We start from the raw sequence: 16661 nt of genomic DNA, 5'->3' as shown, positions 1-16661 counted from the left end.
CAATCCAAGAGATCTGCGACCAGTTGAATTTTTTAACATACTACAATCGGCTCCCAAAACTTTAGCCTCTTTTTTCTAGAAACGCTGCTTTGAGGGTCGGTGAGGAAAATATTGCCGAGACGGCATCAACTTGAATTTTTTACACGATCTTCTCAGATACAGATTTAGCTGGTGATGATCAAAGGAATAAGATTTTGCTAACAATTTTGTTTTTTCTGATTTGCAACTGGATATAACCCCTTCAGCAAGCTCAATGCTGTCCATAATCTTTCTTGTGAAGTGAGAACTGAACATTTTTATAGTTGTAAGATCTTTTGAAAATTATCACAAAATACTCTGGCATTGGAGAGCAGGATATTTTTTGAATTTTTTATTTCTAAATTTAATATAAAACTGCTCGTTTTAAATTTAATCGACTAAGAACAGTTTTCAAAGCGCTAGGAATCGACAAATATTTTATCGCTCGCTGGAACGATATACATTCATGGTCAACTATCGATAAGCGCAACCGGCAAATTGGCAAAATTTAATCAGAGAATCTACAACTGATTGGAGCGCTTAGTGCCGTTTCAGACAGGGATGCAAAAGAGTCTGATCTTTTTCAAATTTTCTTTTGGTGTCGCTCTGGGCATTCACACGGTCAAAAAGAGTCCAGCAACTCGAGTCTAGTTTTTCTGCATTCCTTTTCACAAAATGTTCGTAAATATTTGTGCGGTTCGACTGCGCAACACCGCGCAACACTGCATGCTGCGTATTTCATTTGTATGTTGAGATGATGGTCACACATTTTGCTTGCAATGAATTACCATGAATATGGTAGAACAATATGCATAATACAAGTACCTACCCGCTAAATAGTTTCAAAAAAATACTAAAGACGGGAATTCCCTAATCCACAAGAATGTATTGAATATCCGCAACTAATATTTTCAAGGCCAAATTTATAATAGGAATTTCCTAATCTTTAAGTATTAAAAACTCATAATTTCTTTACTGCGTATTAAAAATTCATAATTTCTTTACTCCATAATCTATATCTTAATTTTCTCCTTATTTACAATTTGTCATAATATTTCTATTATTCTATGCATACATATTTGCATATTACATACAAAAATAGATAACAGAACTCAAATTTGCGATCGAATTCATTTGAAACCGAGCGCTCTTGCAACCATTCAAAGGATTTGAAAGTGAAAAGGAATGCTGAAAAGGGTAGCAGCGAGCTGTTACGAACAAGAACACAAAGCGTGCCACCCGAACACGAGTGGCACGATCCCTTCGTCTTTCCTCGTCGTCCCCTCGCCCACAATAAACTGGTATGAGACTCTTTTGCGTCCCTGTCTGAAACGGCACTTAGTAAACAAAACAATAACCAGAGAATGTTTAATGAATATCACAACTGGCACAACTAACGATAAATTATTCTTGCGATAATAAACCAACAGCTGTTTCATCACTAGATTTTTCTGGAGGGAAGTGTATGTAGTACGTAGAAATTATATTTTGGCCAAACCACAATAGAATAACAGAGCGCTATTAATAAACAAGGTTTACTAATTAAACTAAATCAAGACAAGTGATGTGTAGAACGATAGATACACTGAGAACTGCAATAACAGTTTATGAAGCAGACGAATTAACATTTTTCGCACAAAAACCCTAAATATAAGCGTTGAAACGTTGCGACATGGCGACACCGGTGGTGAAGGAGTCATTTCGTGAGCGTCAAATTCATGAATTAGAAGTGATAAAGGTGCGCCAAATTGCAATAAAACAAAACTACTTCAAAATGTTTATTGAAAAATATCAAATTGTAGGCAATTTTCGCTAACGATGTGGAGGTGTTACGTCCCAGCTGTGACACAGATACGCCGGCGGCGCAGTGGAAGCCAACTGAAATACGCATATCTCTTACGCCATTGCGCGATTCCTCAAACGGACAAACGGAAGCATACGCTCGCACTAAACTACACATTATATGCCCATCGAAATATCCAAAAATGTAAGTGCTTATTTAATGTAAAAAATTACGGGTTAACAGTTATTTACATTAAACAGCGCGCCCAAGATACTAATAGAAGAGTCGAAAGGACTCTCCGATCAGTTGGTAGAAGAGTTATTGCAGAAATTACAACAGCAATCGGAGGAGTTGCGAGGCGAAGTGATGATATATGAACTGGCGCAAACCGTACAATCTTTTCTTCTTAAATACAATAAGCCACCGCGCGGTTCCTTCTATGACGAAATGTTACAGGAAAATCAAAAGCGTGAACAAGAACGACTTGACAAACAGAAGCGTAAAGAAAACTTAGAGCGACAAACATTGATTGAGGAGGTTGAGCGACGTAAAGAAATGTTCAAAAGCGAAGCAAAAAGGCGTGGTGGTGAGACACGTCGTAGCATGAGCGAATCAAACTATCACGCTAGTTCATCGGAGAGTTCCGAGAATTCATCACCATATTATCGCAGTCATTGTTACCCTAACAAATGTTTAGAACATCGTAACAGCGAAAAGCTTTACTTCCATAAAGTGGGACGGCAAGTACAAAGGGGCTGTTGTTTAGGTGAGTTTTGCATGCATAAATACTTGCAATTTGGTTATTTCATTCACCGCTTTCGATACAATCGAAGGTCACTCACAGAAAGGCTGTGTTGCATACACCGGCATAGATTTGGACAGTGGTCAACTACTATATGTGACCGAATGGACCATAAAGTATTCGCAATTAGATCAAAAATGTGGAAATGGTGGACACTGCTATTGGCTCGCAACAGAGCCGAAATGTGGTGGTAATCATCGTGTCGATGATGTTATAGCCGCCATTGAAAAACAAGTTACAACACTTTCACAGTTACACCATAAAAATCTCATACAGTACGAATGTGTGTTGTGCATAAAACGTAAAGAAGGTCTGATTGTGTATCTGGTGCAAGATTTTCTGCTCGGCACCAGTTTGTTGAACATATCCTCCAGTCTGGGTTGGTGCATTGAAGGTGTGCGCATGGTTGCGCGTGGTGTGCTCGACGCGCTGGTTTTTCTGCACAACAAAGGCGTCTCGCACAGTCACCTCATGGATAGCACAGTATTTATGGACAACACGGGCACCTTGCGTTGCACAGACTTCTCTTTGGTGCCCAACTTATTAGAGCTTGTGGGCGGTATAGGCCAGCACTCGATGCAGGGTGATTTGCCCGCATTTGGAGCGCTCATCGAGAGTTTAATGTCATCGCATACCTACGAGATGCGCGATTTCATCGACAAGTGTGCTAAAAAATAACCTTACTTATTTATATTAATTATTAAATGCAACTATTTTCAGATGTAACTCTGATCGTACACTCTCCGCATCAGAGCTACTGGACCATCCTTTTCTACATTCATCCCTGCTCAGCCATGACGATAAAGCTAATGCACAACTCGCGCTTGCATTGACACAAAAAACGCCACGACGCATATCTGGTGGAACGCCTGGCGCCGCGTTGCAGAATGCTAAACAGCAGGGTCATCTTGAGCGCCAACAACAACATCTGCCAGTATCCTTGTCCCTTATGCCTTTAATGCCCATGAGCCAATCCCGACTGCGCAATGAGTTCGAAGTGCTTACATATTTGGGCAAAGGCGCTTTTGGTGATGTGCTGAAGGTGAGCTTGCGGTATTAAAAAACATGTAAAAACGTTAACTTGGGTTGCACCGAAGCTATTATACTTTTCACATAAATATAATTTTAGTGTGGGATTTCTGTTTGTATATCAGCTATATGCTATAGTGCTCCGATCTAAACAATTTGTTGGGCAATAATCTGTGCCGAATTTCGTGCCGATATTTTGTCACATAAAAAATATTTCCATATATATGCTATAGTGGCCGATGCTATATGCTAAGGTCAGTTCCGACAAATAAATAGTTTTTCGGTGAGAAAAGAACGTATGCGAAGATCTATATCCCAAAAACTAAGGAACTAGGTGACAGACAGACTATTCATGGCTAAATCGACTCAACTCGTCACGTTCGTCATTTATATATATTTAAAGAAAAAAATAATTTCCAGGTACGCAACATATTAGATAACCGTCAGTACGCGCTGAAACGTATACCACTATCAGCGCGTAATCGCCAACTTTATAAGAAAATGACACGTGAGGTGGAATTGCTCTCACGTTTGAACCACGAGAATGTTGTGCGTTATTTTAATAGTTGGATCGAGAGCGTCACTGAGGCGGATGAAGCGGAAATGGTGAGCAAACGTTTGCTTGATTAGTGTTATACAATAACAACAATATCAATTTAAGGATAAGCTCTTGGGCAATGAAATGTCCGCCAGCAACGACGTCAGCTATAAACCAGCAAAATCACCGCAACTGGGTCTGCCAGTGAAAGAGGATGAAGAAAGCTCGTCCAGCATATGGAGCGGTTGTGTGTAAGTATAAAGTGTGCGCAACTAGAATAAATATAGATCTACATTTCCTTGAGTTTTGTTGTACAGACCGAATGCTGATGATTCTGACTCCGATGGCATTGAGTTTGTGGATTCAAATGGCGAAATTGTCAAGTACGATGATGATGACGACGATGACGAAGAGGAGGAATCATCGCGACACGTCTCAAAGGGGGGCAACTCACCCAAACCTATACAAGTTATGTATATTCAGATGGAATTTTGCGAGAAGTGCACGCTTAGGTGACTACTTTACGATACAAAACGTGCAGCGAAAATATTAATATTCTCATATTTTATATAGAACTGCCATAGATGACAATCTGTACGCAGACACGGAACGCCTATGGCGTCTATTTCGTGAAATAGCTGAGGGTTTATCACATATACACCAACAAGGCATTATACATCGTGATTTGAAGCCCGTTAATATATTTTTAGATACGCACGATCAGATAAAAATCGGTGATTTCGGTTTGGCGACAACCAGTTTTCTAGCGCTACAAAACCAACGTATGTATAAAGTGCACAAATAAAAAAAATTAAATAAATTAAGCAATATTGTACTTTATAGATGAGCAAACAAATCCGCAATCCATGCAAGTTGCTTCCATAGAGGATGGCACCGGCACCGGCAAGGTGGGCACCACACTTTATGTCGCGCCTGAGTTGACCGGCAATGCCTCAAAGTCCACATACGGTCAGAAGGTCGACATGTATACCTTGGGTATAATACTTTTCGAAATGTCACGGCCGCCATTCGAGACCGGCATGGAGCGTGTGCAAACCATAGTCGCACTGCGCACCGCCGCCATTGTTATACCAGATAATATGCTTAGCGATAACCGTTATGAGAAAACCGTTAAGGCAAGTCAACTAAGGGATAAATTGTTTACTATACAATTTTATAACATTTCACACACACAATACATTTACAGATACTACGCTGGCTGCTAAATCACGAGCCAGCACAGCGGCCTACCGCCGAAGAGTTGCTCTCCTCGGATTTGGTGCCGCCCGCGCAACTTGAAGCGAACGAATTGCAGGAAATGTTGCGTCATGCGCTGGCCAATCCACAGAGTAAAGCCTACAAGCATCTGGTGGCGCGCTGCCTGCAACAACAGAGCGACGAACTACTCGAGTACACCTATCATTTTGGCAGCAGTCGCAATATGAAATCGTGGAATGCGCCAATCTCGTTGGATGGCTTCGTGTCGTTGAATCCGATTTTTGAATTTGTCAAAGCCAAAGTTGTTGCTTTGTTTCGCAAACATGGCGGCATTGAAGTGGACACACCGCTGCTATCACCGCTGTCGAAGCGCACCAATCCGTGGAACAACCCCGTACGTCTGATGACACACTCCGGCTGTGTGGTGGTGTTGCCCAGCGATTTGCGTACGGAGTTCGCGCGTCACATAGCAATGAACGGTGTAAATATGATGCGCCGTTATTGCGTCGATCGCGTCTACCGCGAAGAGAAAGTATTCAATTTTCATCCGAAACAAAGCTACGAATGTGCCTTCGATATAGTCACGCCATACGCCAACAGTCCGATCGTGGATGCCGAACTGTTGGCGCTCGCCTTTGAGATTACGAATGAGATACCGCGTTTGCGCGAGAAGAATCTGCGCATACGCATGAATCACACACAACTGTTGCGCGCCATACTGCTCTACTGTAATGTGCCGAAGTGCTCGTACACAGAACTATTTGCGAATATAGCGGACTTCATTGAGGGGCGCATTTCGAAATTTCAATTCCATTCGGGCGTCACTGTGATTATGGAGAAATCGCGTTCCTCAGCCACAGCTCTAATTGAGCTGCTGCTCGCGAATTTCCTCATGAGCGGTACACGCAGCAGTGTCGACGATTCGTCGCTGAAATCGCTGATACGTGGCAAGGGCGAAGCCGCATCGCTGGCAAAGAGCGCGCTTAGGGAGTTGGAGACGGTTGTGAGCCTAGCGCACAGTCTGGGTGTTACGGTGAGTGTCCGAATGCATTAATTTAACTTAATGAAAAATAATTTACTTTTCGATTCTCAGTGTCCAATACACATTTTCGCCGGTCTACCAATCAGTTATGATCGCGCCACCAGCGGCGGCGTGGTGTGGCAACTGATTGCCGATCTCAAACCCAATCGCAGCACGCATTCCTCCGTCTTGGCCATGGGCGAGCGCTACGACACACTGCTGAATGAGTTCCAAAAGCAAGCGCAGGGTTTCAATCAAAACATACCCGGTCGCGTCATCAGCGGCGCCGGGCTCTCATTTTGGCTGGACAAGCTGGTGGCCGCGCTGGATGTGGATTACATGAAAGATTGCCGCGCCATCGATGTGGCGGTTTGCGTGAATGGCACGCGTGCGCCACTGAAATATGTCACGGACATTATGCGCCTGCTGTGGTCCGCTAATATACGCTGCTATGTGGTGGAGTCCGCCACCGGCGCTGGCGATGAAGCACAAGATCTGGCCAAATTGGGCGCTCTGCATATAATACTGGTGGCGGAGAATGGCGCTTTGCGCATAAGCTCTTGGGAGCGCGATCGTTTTCAGGAGCGTCATGTGACGCGCGCTGAACTCGTTGATTTTATACGCAAGTTGCGCACCGAATTGGGCAACGCGAATGCCATCGACTATGTCAGTCAGCAATCGAATAGTAGCGCCGGTGGCAATGTCGGTTACAGCAGCGGTGGTGGTGGTGGTGGCAGTAGTGGCGGGGGCGGCGGTAATTTCGGACGCGGTGACTACAGCTTGTCCACATCTGCTTCGAGCGCGAGCATAAAAAACAACTACAATCCCAGTCAGTGGCCCAATGTGCAGGTGGTGTTTGTGGTGCACGACAAGCTGACGGCCAACCTGCGCCGCCGCTACGAAAATCAGGTGCGTGCCAACAAAATGTGTGCATTTTTTATTTAACTATATTAAAAGAAAAATGTCCCCACAGGTTACCCAGCAGATGTCCTTAACGTTGTCGCAGTTCATGAAGAAGGAGAGCGTCATCGTGCTGCTGGTGGAGCTGCCGCCAGTCACCGTTAATGCCATAGTGGGCGCAATTAATCCGCGCGAGGCCGACAAAAAGGAGACTGAAGTTGAAATTAACAATGTGATAGAGCGGTAAATGCACCGTTATACTAAATTTTTACAAATAATTTAATTTCATTTTGTTTACAGGTTTCCTAAGTTCAAACGGTACATAACCGAAATAACAGATGAAATTATTGACTACCTAACCGGCGACAAAGCAACCATAGTTGCCTTGTACACCATATCGGATTCGTATTATCGCGTTATCATTTGATTCGCACTGCAGATCGATCGCCTGCATTTGCACTCTCAGTGGATTGAACAACTACCTCCTTGTTAGAAAAACATTTTTTTTTTAAAGTTTGCAATCCCTATACAATGTGGTTCCAAATCTCAGATTTGCTTTGCTCAAGCATTTATTTAACACAATCTACTGGTTGTCTCTTAGTGTGTTTAGTCAATTTGCCAACAATGTATTTTTACAAGCTTACCATCTATTTTATATTTTATTTAACTATGTTATGCTAATAACTTATCTTGTACATATACTTATTTCGCTCAGTTGTGTCATATACATTCATACATATGTGTGGTCAATGTTTGTAATAAAGTTTGTAACTTGAATTTTATATTTATATGTACAAAAGCTATGTGGTTTTTTAAGTGGCAGCATGAAACGGCGAACGGTTCCAAAACGAAGCGGTCCGGCTTCGTTTATTACGTCTCCTCCGTTGCCTTATTGTGACTGCGCGGTATACTTGAGGTGGCGCCTTGCAGCACCTTGCGTGACAACCGCATGAAACCAGACACTGGATCTCGTCCGAAATACTTAACCTGTATTTCCTGGCCAACTTCCAAACCCAAGACCGAGGGATGTGCAATCTGTAAGCAAAAACTCGTTTACACACACAAATGCGGCACTTATGGTATGCAAGACACTACACGCACCTTTCTTTGGTCCAGCTGTGAGTTGTGCAGCAGCGCTGGCGGCATGCTGGGGTATAGTATCACCAAGACGCCAGTGTCACGTATTTCAGTGATTTTCGCAGCATAAATGCCACCGAACTCCAAGTCCGGGATGCGTTCTTTCACTAGCAGTGCGTCGATATGCTCCTTTGCCTCGTCCATAGCCGCTTGTGAGGGCGCAAAAATGCTGTAGCTCGTCTCATCCTCTGCTGTGAGTGTGGCGCCCGTTTCGAGGTAGATCCGTTTGAGGTTTATGCCACCGGGGCCGATCAATTGGCCACGCTGATGTGGTTCGATGGTTATGCGTTCAGTCACAGGCCAACACTCCTTGGGGTACTTGCTGCAATTGAAAGAAATTTCAAACTCAAAATATGCAACAAATCCAATACGCGCATCTCACCGATGCTCTCTTATCACTGCGCCCATTATATCGAGTATACGCCCTTTGGCGTCAGTCGCTTTTTGCAATGCCTCCATTACAATTTTCAGCGGTATGCCGGGTATTTTCAAATCCGCCTGTATAGCAGTGAAGCCTTTGCGCGTACCCGCCACCTTCATATCCATGTCGCCCATGTAGTCCTCAATGCCCAAAATGTCCGTTAAAATGCGATAGTCAGACATGTGTTTAGTGTCGTTATTCTCATATTTCGTAACCAGACCAATGGCAACGCCGGCAGCTGGCGCAGTGACCGGCACGCCAGCATCCATTAGTGCCATGGAACCGCCGCAAACCGATGCCATGGAACTAGAGCCATTTGACTCCAACACTTCAGAGGTGAGTCGTACCGTGAATGGGTAATCATGCGGTAAAGTGGGCACAATCCCGCGCTCAGCCAGTGAGCCATGACCGAGCTCACGACGGCCAATCGGACCGATGCGCCCAACTTCACCGGTGGCATATGGCGGGAACTCGTAGTGCAACATGAAATTTTTGGCCTTCAAGCCGCTAAAATTGAATGCACATTAAAATTGTATTGAGTTTACATTATAGGTTTATTGGCAAACCTGTCCAAGGCTGCCACAGCATCTAACTTCATGGCGCTGTCGTGAGAGTCTAAGGCAACAGTGCAAAACACTTGTGTCTGTCCGCGTTGAAACAGCGCTGAGCCATGCAGCGGTTTGTAAAGGTCCACCTGTAACAGAGGTGATATGAGTATGGAGCCACGGCAATTACTGGCGCTTCTCCCCTACCTGGCAACTAATGTTTCTTAGACTATCGTAGTCGCGTCCATCACAGCGTTTATTTTCCTCAAATATAAGATTTCGGAAAATACTTTTACATATTTTATTGAATTCTTCGCCTATTAGTGCTGGTTCGGTATCTGGATAGGAGGACCACACTTTGTCTATCACATTTGTGCGTACCTCATTCACCGCGTTATCACGGGAAATTTTGTCGTGTGTTGCGTCCTGAAAGATCTCACGCAGTCGCATTTCACTCATGCTTTTCACAGCTTCAGAGATTTCGTTGTCCACCACTGGCACAGCGTCAACGGCACGTTTTTTTCTGCCGTATGCTTTTTGCAAACGTTCAATATCGTTGATGATAAATTGCGCCTCTCTAGTGCCTTGCTTAATTGCTTTGAGCACATCTTGCATTAACACAATGTTTCCTTTGCCTTCAAGCATCACGACAAGATTTTGTTTTGTTGCAGACACCACCAAGTCGAGTTGGGATGTTTGGAGTTCACGCCTTGTGGGATTGATTATAACTTCATCATCACAAAGTCCCACACTAATGAATAAATAATTTTTAAGTACATTACCTTCCTCTAAGGCACACAATTGACTTACCGCACTGCACCGATTGGCCCGTTCCAAGGTATGTCACTGAGACTTAAAGCTACTGAAGCCGAATTGATGGCTAAGACATCAGGTGAATACACCGCATCCATTGAAAGCATATTGCAAACAAGTTGCGTTTCAGTGCGAAAATCTGCAGGAAATAGTGGTCGCAAAGAGCGATCTATGAGACGCGCTGAGAGTATCTCCTTCTCTGATGGACCCAATTCGCGGCGCATGAAATTCATTGGTATGCGTCCAGATGCAGCGCTTTTTAAGCGATAATCCACAACGAGCGGCATGAAACTTGCTCCGGGCGCTTGTTTTGGTTTGGCTACCGCAGTTACCATAACGGCTGTGTCACCCATTTGACAAACAGAAGTTCCATTGGCAAAACGCGCAAATTTTCCTGAACTTATAGTCATGTTACGCCTGTAAAAGGAACATTGTACATATTACGTTAACTAAAACGTGTTTTAAATTTTATCAGCTGGTATACCCATTTGAAAATTTCACTTCCACCGAAGGGCAGTCATTGGTTCCACTTTGAATGTACCGTAAACCATTTGTAGTTCCATATCTCAGCTGTAGCTTTAGAAGTTTCAGACATCTTTGAGGAAATACCAGCATCCTTGCTAAAATACCGCGGCAGTAAAGGAATCCGTGGGCATATATGTATGTCACAGCTTAATAAAATTGAACAGCTGATTTTAGTTTTCAGTGGTAACGTAACTTAATTAATGGAGGGGTCTCACGATTTAATACAGAATAGCTTCAATATTCAAATATTTATTTCAAAATATTTATATATTTCAAATGCAATGAGTGCACAATGTAATTTTGCTAAATTTTTTTTCAATAAGTAGAAGAAACATGTAAAAATTATTCTGTAGCTTTATTTGAAGTGTTGTTGTTTATCGTTTGTTTCAGTTCCCTTCAAAAATTAGATGTGCAGCACTTTACCAACACTGCCAAAATGAAACAGATGATTAGGTTTGTGGCTTTACTAAAGTTGTTGCGGCCGCATATTCATGAATTAATAATTCAGTATAAAATGTTTCGTTTACTTTTCTTGTTGTTATACATATTATAAACTATTATATATATATTATAGCAAATATTTGTTTACATTTTTAAGATATCTTTCTAACAACACCAGCTTCTATTACACACATCTCTAAATTATATCGATATTTAATCGCTAAAATGTACGAAACGAGTCAAAAAGGCAAATGTAAACATTTTGACGTTTGACAGCTTTTCATTGACTCCTTTGCGTTTTCGGTTTCGCAGTTTTCAGTTTTTCGGTTATTCTGATTATTCTTTAACGAGAAGCAGAAGTGATTGTGTCAATAGTGTCGTTTTCGGGTCTCGTGGAAAATTGTTGAGAAAATTTGCTTGAAAAATATGTGGTGGTAAATGCACAAATTTCGCTGTTAATTATAATAAAAAATATTCGCTTCTATATCACAATCCTTTCGCAACTGGTGCAATAAATGTTGCTTAAAGTAAAATTGGGAATTGGTCTATGTATGCGCGTACGTACGTCTTTTGTATTGGCGGAATAATTAAAAACATATTAAAAAAAGCTAAAAAGTTAATGCAAAGGAAAAGTAGTAGTGAAAAAGCCTAGTGCATAAAAAACGCCGACGTTGGAAACGAATAAGAGTGGAAGAGAACAAGCAGAGAAAAATTCAGTTTATTCTGTGTGTTGGCCAAAAGTAAAATTGCAACAGCAACGACGACGACGTTACCATAAGCAGCAGTAGCGACAACAAGTCCAAAAAGACAGTGTCAAAATTATGTGTGCGGCACAAATGATTTTTATTGAGGCCAACGCTATGAAATCGAAATGCTAATATATCAATCAGTTGTGAATTAAAAGCAAATAACATATACGAGTACACATGTACATACAAACAATTTATGTGAATCATAAATGAAATTCATTGATTAGAGTGATTTTTATGCGTAGCATTGAGTTTGAATGACCCATTTTGATATAAGGCTTATCGCGTGTGGAATTTCAGCCCATGTTTCATGGTGTTCTCCCAAAACCGCAATTTGAACCGCTTCACAAGTGTCAAGTGATTAGTTCAGTCATTAACATTGTTTCTTAAAAATTATTATATTAGATTTTTGGCTACTGTATCTATTGTTATATATGTGGTGGCCAACAGTTATAACTAACGCTTTGCTCTTTTGAATTGACGAAAGGCGCTAAATTGCTATACAATATAAAAAATGTTTAATGATATAAATATTTTTTAATGTTTAAAAGTGTACATATATTCATATTGTCATATTATATGTGAAAAGTAATAAATTATAATAATTATATTTCAGTAAAGTATTTAATTTACAACGGTTTGATGTGCAACTGCTTAATTAGCGCCATTAATGTCAAGTGCATTAAAATTGTTTAATAGAAATAATAAAAAGTAAAATTAAAGTGCTGTTTCCTGATTTTAGAGTTTTTTTTTAAAGAGCGGTACATTTTAAAAATCGGACACATTTCATAAAGGTGAGCCATAAAATATTTACGATGTTATTTTATAGCTACTGTATTATTTTTACTAATTTCTCTTCGTTGACTTACTTCTTGTTCCATAGGAGGTCAGTATACCTGAGTTCTTTTTAATTTGATTTCAAAAATGTAATATTAGTATTTATTTACATACATTGCAGCTTGTGAACCGCATTTTATCATAATTGCTTTAGAGTTTTTCTGATAAGATCTAAACGAGATAATGTCAAACTAGTTATCTGTGCATGGTACGACTTTTCTTACTTTGAAAATGTGTGTTCGTTCGCATATGTCCTAATAAAGATTTTATTATTATAAAAAAATTTAGAATAATCGTGTGCTATTAGATATAGTAAGGTATAAATTGCTGTGAAATAAATGCAAAATTATCTATTGCTCTCTATAATAACTACATATTGTTTTATGTTCAAAAAAAAAAATTTGAATGAAACTATGTACATTGCAAAATATTTATAAGAGGAATCAAGTTTCTAATTTTAAGTTTTCTATTCAAATTTATAACATTTTGTACTTGTAAACAGCGATATTTCTCACTACATATTTTTGAAAATATATTGCTAATCAACTGCTGTTGTAAAACTGTCGCAGTTGATAACTTTATTATTAACACATAAAAGACAAGTTGTAAAAAAGCATATACTACGCTCATTGTATATTGAATAATTATATGTATATGGTATATACGATACGAGTAGGCACATATGAGTGGAATCTAACCGTACACTAATGTGGAGGCACGTAGCTGAACAAATCTTGGAACGTTTAGAGAAATTGTTCTCAAAATATAGAGAAAATATCAGACCTACAATCGCAATTCTAAAAACAAATCATAGCGGGCTTATGCTGTTTAAAAGATATATACGCACCTTATCCTACAACCTTTGTTGTGTACTTTGTGTCCTAACCTACAAAAGAAGTAGTAGTGTCAGATGTGTGAACGACAATTTCAATAAGGAAGGAGACTATATACCACATAACGCACTAATATTTTTATTTTTAAACTCTACTGCGTTTTCTGCCGCGTTAATATGTGTAATGTATGTATATCAACTACACAAGACCAACAGCCACTTACCACATTTGTTCCCTCATTATGGCGGCATTTTATTGTTGGCTTATTTGTGACGTTGATGTTATTAGGTGCTGCTGTGTGTTGTATTCAGTTATTACTTTTTATGGCATTGTAGCCTCATTTGTGCTGTGTTTTGTCAGCAATCGGACGCTGCTTGCTCTGCTGCTTAAAGTTTTTTTTTTTCATCTAAGTCAGTTGGTTACGATGTTTTATCAATGGACGAACAGCAGTCAACAACCAGTGGTGGTTAATGCTAACTGGTGTGTAGATATGTTCTTCCGTACATATGTATGTGTGAAGGTATGAGTGCATATTTATTTACAAAACTCGCTTGCTCGGCGGCCAGTTCTCCACTCTAAATTCACCATCAGCCTTATTAAAAGGTTAACAGTGAGTCTTTTTCGTTAATATTTCGCTGCTTATCAGCTACTCAACAGTCGGATTAGACGGGAATCGGCCGTTAGTGGCACTCAACAGTCCTGCAAATATAGTGGTTAAGTTGCATTTCACTAATCTCGAGCGTTTTTGTTTGGTTACTTTGATAAGGGAAAATTTGTTAAAAAAATATGTGTCCAAAAAAAGCAAAACCTGATCGTAAATTTTAATAAAGTGGGGAAATAGGCAAAATTGATTGAATTAAAAAAAAATTTAAACAAATAGAAGACCTGCAGAATTTTCAACCATTAGCCAATTTGTTCCAAAATGTCACCTTTTTTTACAATCCGCAGAAGTTTTTCGTAATTAGTCTCAAATAGATCTAAATTATTTTATGGATCTTGAATAAAACACATATAATATTGATTTAGTCCCTTGTTCTGAAACTCAGACTGAGAAAATATTAAACCTAAAATTAAGCAAAATAAGAAACAACGTTAACTTCGGCTGCACCGAAGCTATAAGAGTAAAAAAAAATCTTAATCTTGATTTCGCGTTTATACAGAGGGATAGACAGGTGGACATGACTAAGTCGACTCAACAGGCATGTTAGTGGGGTTGGTATTTATACATACGAATATTTTGACTTTCTGAACAGTAAATCAAGGAATAAGAAAAAAACTTGTCGAAAATCAACTCCACATTTCTTATGTTCATGACTTTTTATATTTGAGGACTTCCAAAAGAATCATCAATTCATCATTTTCTCCAAATACATCGCGATACTTCTCAAATTTGCAGCATTTTACTGAGAGCAATCAATTGCAAACTGCTTAAATTCCTTTAAAAATGTCACATCCTTACACCCGCTGCGGACAGCTTGCTTGGCAATGACAGCAAACTAGCACTCGGCAATCACTGTCGCAGCACCTTATATAAGCAGTTAAGATAAAAGAAAATCGCTTTCGCAACATCAAGTCCGCACGGTCGCTGCCAACATCGATTGTTGCTGATAAAGGAAATTCGAGTGACACAAGTTGCATGCAACGGAACCGCACCGTTAAAGTGAAATGTGACTGCACCACAGCATGCGGTAGAAAGTCCGCGCTGTTGTTGTTGTAAATCCACTTGACATTTAACATCTTGCTGTCAGTTCACCACAACTGCTACTGAAACGCAACGGCACTCTCCACAACCTGCCATTTCAATCAACACTATGCCACTTGAGACGCACTCACACCAACTACTCCACTTTATTTATGCAGCGATTAAGCAAGTGTGTGCCTGTTTGTGCATTTGAGGGCGCGGTTTAGCTTGTACGCTTGCCCATTCAAACGCTTATTGAAAATTTCCTTAATTTACGTACTTAATTTTATTTTGTAGACTCACCGAGTGCCCACAACCGTTCTTCGTAGGCTTTAGCCTCTTCATGGGAATACTGTTATCTCTGAATATGTGTGTTTAGTATAGAAGGTTGTGCTATAAAACTCTGAATTGCAACGGATTCCCCTGCTTGACCCATTTTTCGTTTAGTAACATTACACTTGTGTCCTTTCAAATGTTCGCTCCCTAAGTTGCGTCTGACCCAAAGTGTACTTACACTTCGTTCATTATGCACGATTTCATTGCTTATTTTAATTTATTTTTAGCTTTTCGATTAACTTTTTATACCCTTAATATGCCCTATCTTGAGTTTACCACGAAGTTTGGAAACCCAGAAAAAAACGACGGTGACCCTAAAAAAATATATATATTGTACATAAATTATTAGCTTGACGAGCTGAGTCGATTTAGTTATGTCCAGAATTCTGCCGCTACAACAACAACAACAGCCTTTCTGTCCGTCTGTCTGTATATACGCGAACTTGTTTCTCAGTTTTTGAGATATCGATCTGTAATTTTATTTATTTATTTATTTATTTATTTTTTTCTTTCCAAGAAGCTGCTCATGTGCTGCCATAAAAACTGAACGATCGGAATTAAGTGTTTGGATGGAAAACTTTTTTTAATAGACAAGATACCTTCATGAAATTTATCTTCATAGATTATTGTCAAAAGCAACTCTGACCGATCAAAGCTTTACACCCTTTTATGCTATAAGAATTGCACCTGTGAAGGGCATTACAGCTTCGGTGCAGCTTAAGTCAACGTTTGTTTTTATTTTTTATTTTGGCTTCTTTCATATGTTTCTTTACAAGTATATTTGCTTAAACAGATAGGATTAAAAATTTTCATAGTATATTTATTTTTGTTTTTGGTATCCCATTTTGTGTTACTATTGCTTTATTCAAAAATTAGAACCGCCGATATTGGAGCTATAGCATATAGCTACCATAAAACTCATCGATTAAGTTCAAGTCCTTGTATGGAGTACTTTTTTATTTGACAACAGTTTTGTATTAAAATATTATCATGAATAAGAAGCGAGCTCTGTCGTCCACCTTGAGCACTATCGC

General features: G+C 40.0%; 3 protein-coding genes across 4 annotated transcripts in view; 2 read left to right on the top strand and 1 right to left on the bottom strand.

Annotated features, from left to right (window-relative positions):
* Positions 1-1366: 1366 nt before the first annotated feature.
* On the top strand, positions 1367-8091 carry Gcn2 (eukaryotic translation initiation factor 2 alpha kinase Gcn2). Its single transcript, XM_014239071.3, has 14 exons — positions 1367-1756; positions 1821-2005; positions 2062-2567; positions 2635-3265; positions 3324-3645; positions 4053-4238; positions 4294-4421; positions 4488-4682; positions 4744-4952; positions 5014-5306; positions 5378-6421; positions 6482-7318; positions 7383-7552; positions 7610-8091. The coding sequence occupies exons 1-14, from the start codon at positions 1691-1693 to the stop codon at positions 7734-7736; spliced, it is 4899 nt and encodes a 1632-aa protein (XP_014094546.2). The 5' UTR covers positions 1367-1690; the 3' UTR covers positions 7737-8091.
* On the bottom strand, positions 7937-11028 carry PNPase (polyribonucleotide nucleotidyltransferase 1). The gene is made up of 7 exons (XM_014239065.3): positions 10710-11028; positions 10223-10642; positions 9620-10163; positions 9434-9561; positions 8829-9374; positions 8411-8768; positions 7937-8344 (listed from the first exon to the last, which is right to left on the bottom strand). The coding sequence occupies exons 1-7, from the start codon at positions 10838-10840 to the stop codon at positions 8180-8182; spliced, it is 2292 nt and encodes a 763-aa protein (XP_014094540.3). The 5' UTR covers positions 10841-11028; the 3' UTR covers positions 7937-8179.
* Positions 11029-11490: 462 nt separating this feature from the next.
* Gprk2 (G protein-coupled receptor kinase 2) overlaps positions 11491-16661 on the top strand; it is a 231086-nt gene continuing 225915 nt past the window's right edge. For both annotated transcript variants that reach the window (XM_070105492.1, XM_070105491.1), the window contains exons 1-2: positions 11491-11625; positions 12557-12734. The gene's annotated coding sequence lies outside the window, so the exon portion shown is untranslated. The remainder of the gene's footprint in view (positions 11626-12556; positions 12735-16661) is intronic.

Source organism: Bactrocera oleae, chromosome 2, assembly GCF_042242935.1.
Source record: "Bactrocera oleae isolate idBacOlea1 chromosome 2, idBacOlea1, whole genome shotgun sequence".
NCBI lineage: Eukaryota > Metazoa > Arthropoda > Insecta > Diptera > Tephritidae > Bactrocera > Bactrocera oleae.
Note: the sequence above shows the minus strand (reverse complement) of the source record. Positions and strands in the feature narration are given on the sequence as shown.

Excerpts from the sequence above, each read along its gene's own strand:
- PNPase (XM_014239065.3), bottom strand. The coding sequence starts at position 10,840 with ATGCTGGTATTTCCTCAAAGATGTCTGAAACTTCTAAAGCTACAGCTG. Across the intron at positions 9,562-9,619 it reads TAAGAAACATTAGTTGCCAG|GTGGACCTTTACAAACCGCT; the intron begins GTAGGGGAGAAG and ends CCTCTGTTACAG. Across the intron at positions 9,375-9,433 it reads GCTGTGGCAGCCTTGGACAG|CGGCTTGAAGGCCAAAAATT; the intron begins GTTTGCCAATAA and ends ATTCAATTTTAG.
- Gcn2 (XM_014239071.3), top strand. The coding sequence starts at position 1,691 with ATGGCGACACCGGTGGTGAAGGAGTCATTTCGTGAGCGTCAAATTCAT. Across the intron at positions 4,953-5,013 it reads TCTAGCGCTACAAAACCAAC|ATGAGCAAACAAATCCGCAA; the intron begins GTATGTATAAAG and ends TGTACTTTATAG. Across the intron at positions 5,307-5,377 it reads GTTATGAGAAAACCGTTAAG|ATACTACGCTGGCTGCTAAA; the intron begins GCAAGTCAACTA and ends ATACATTTACAG.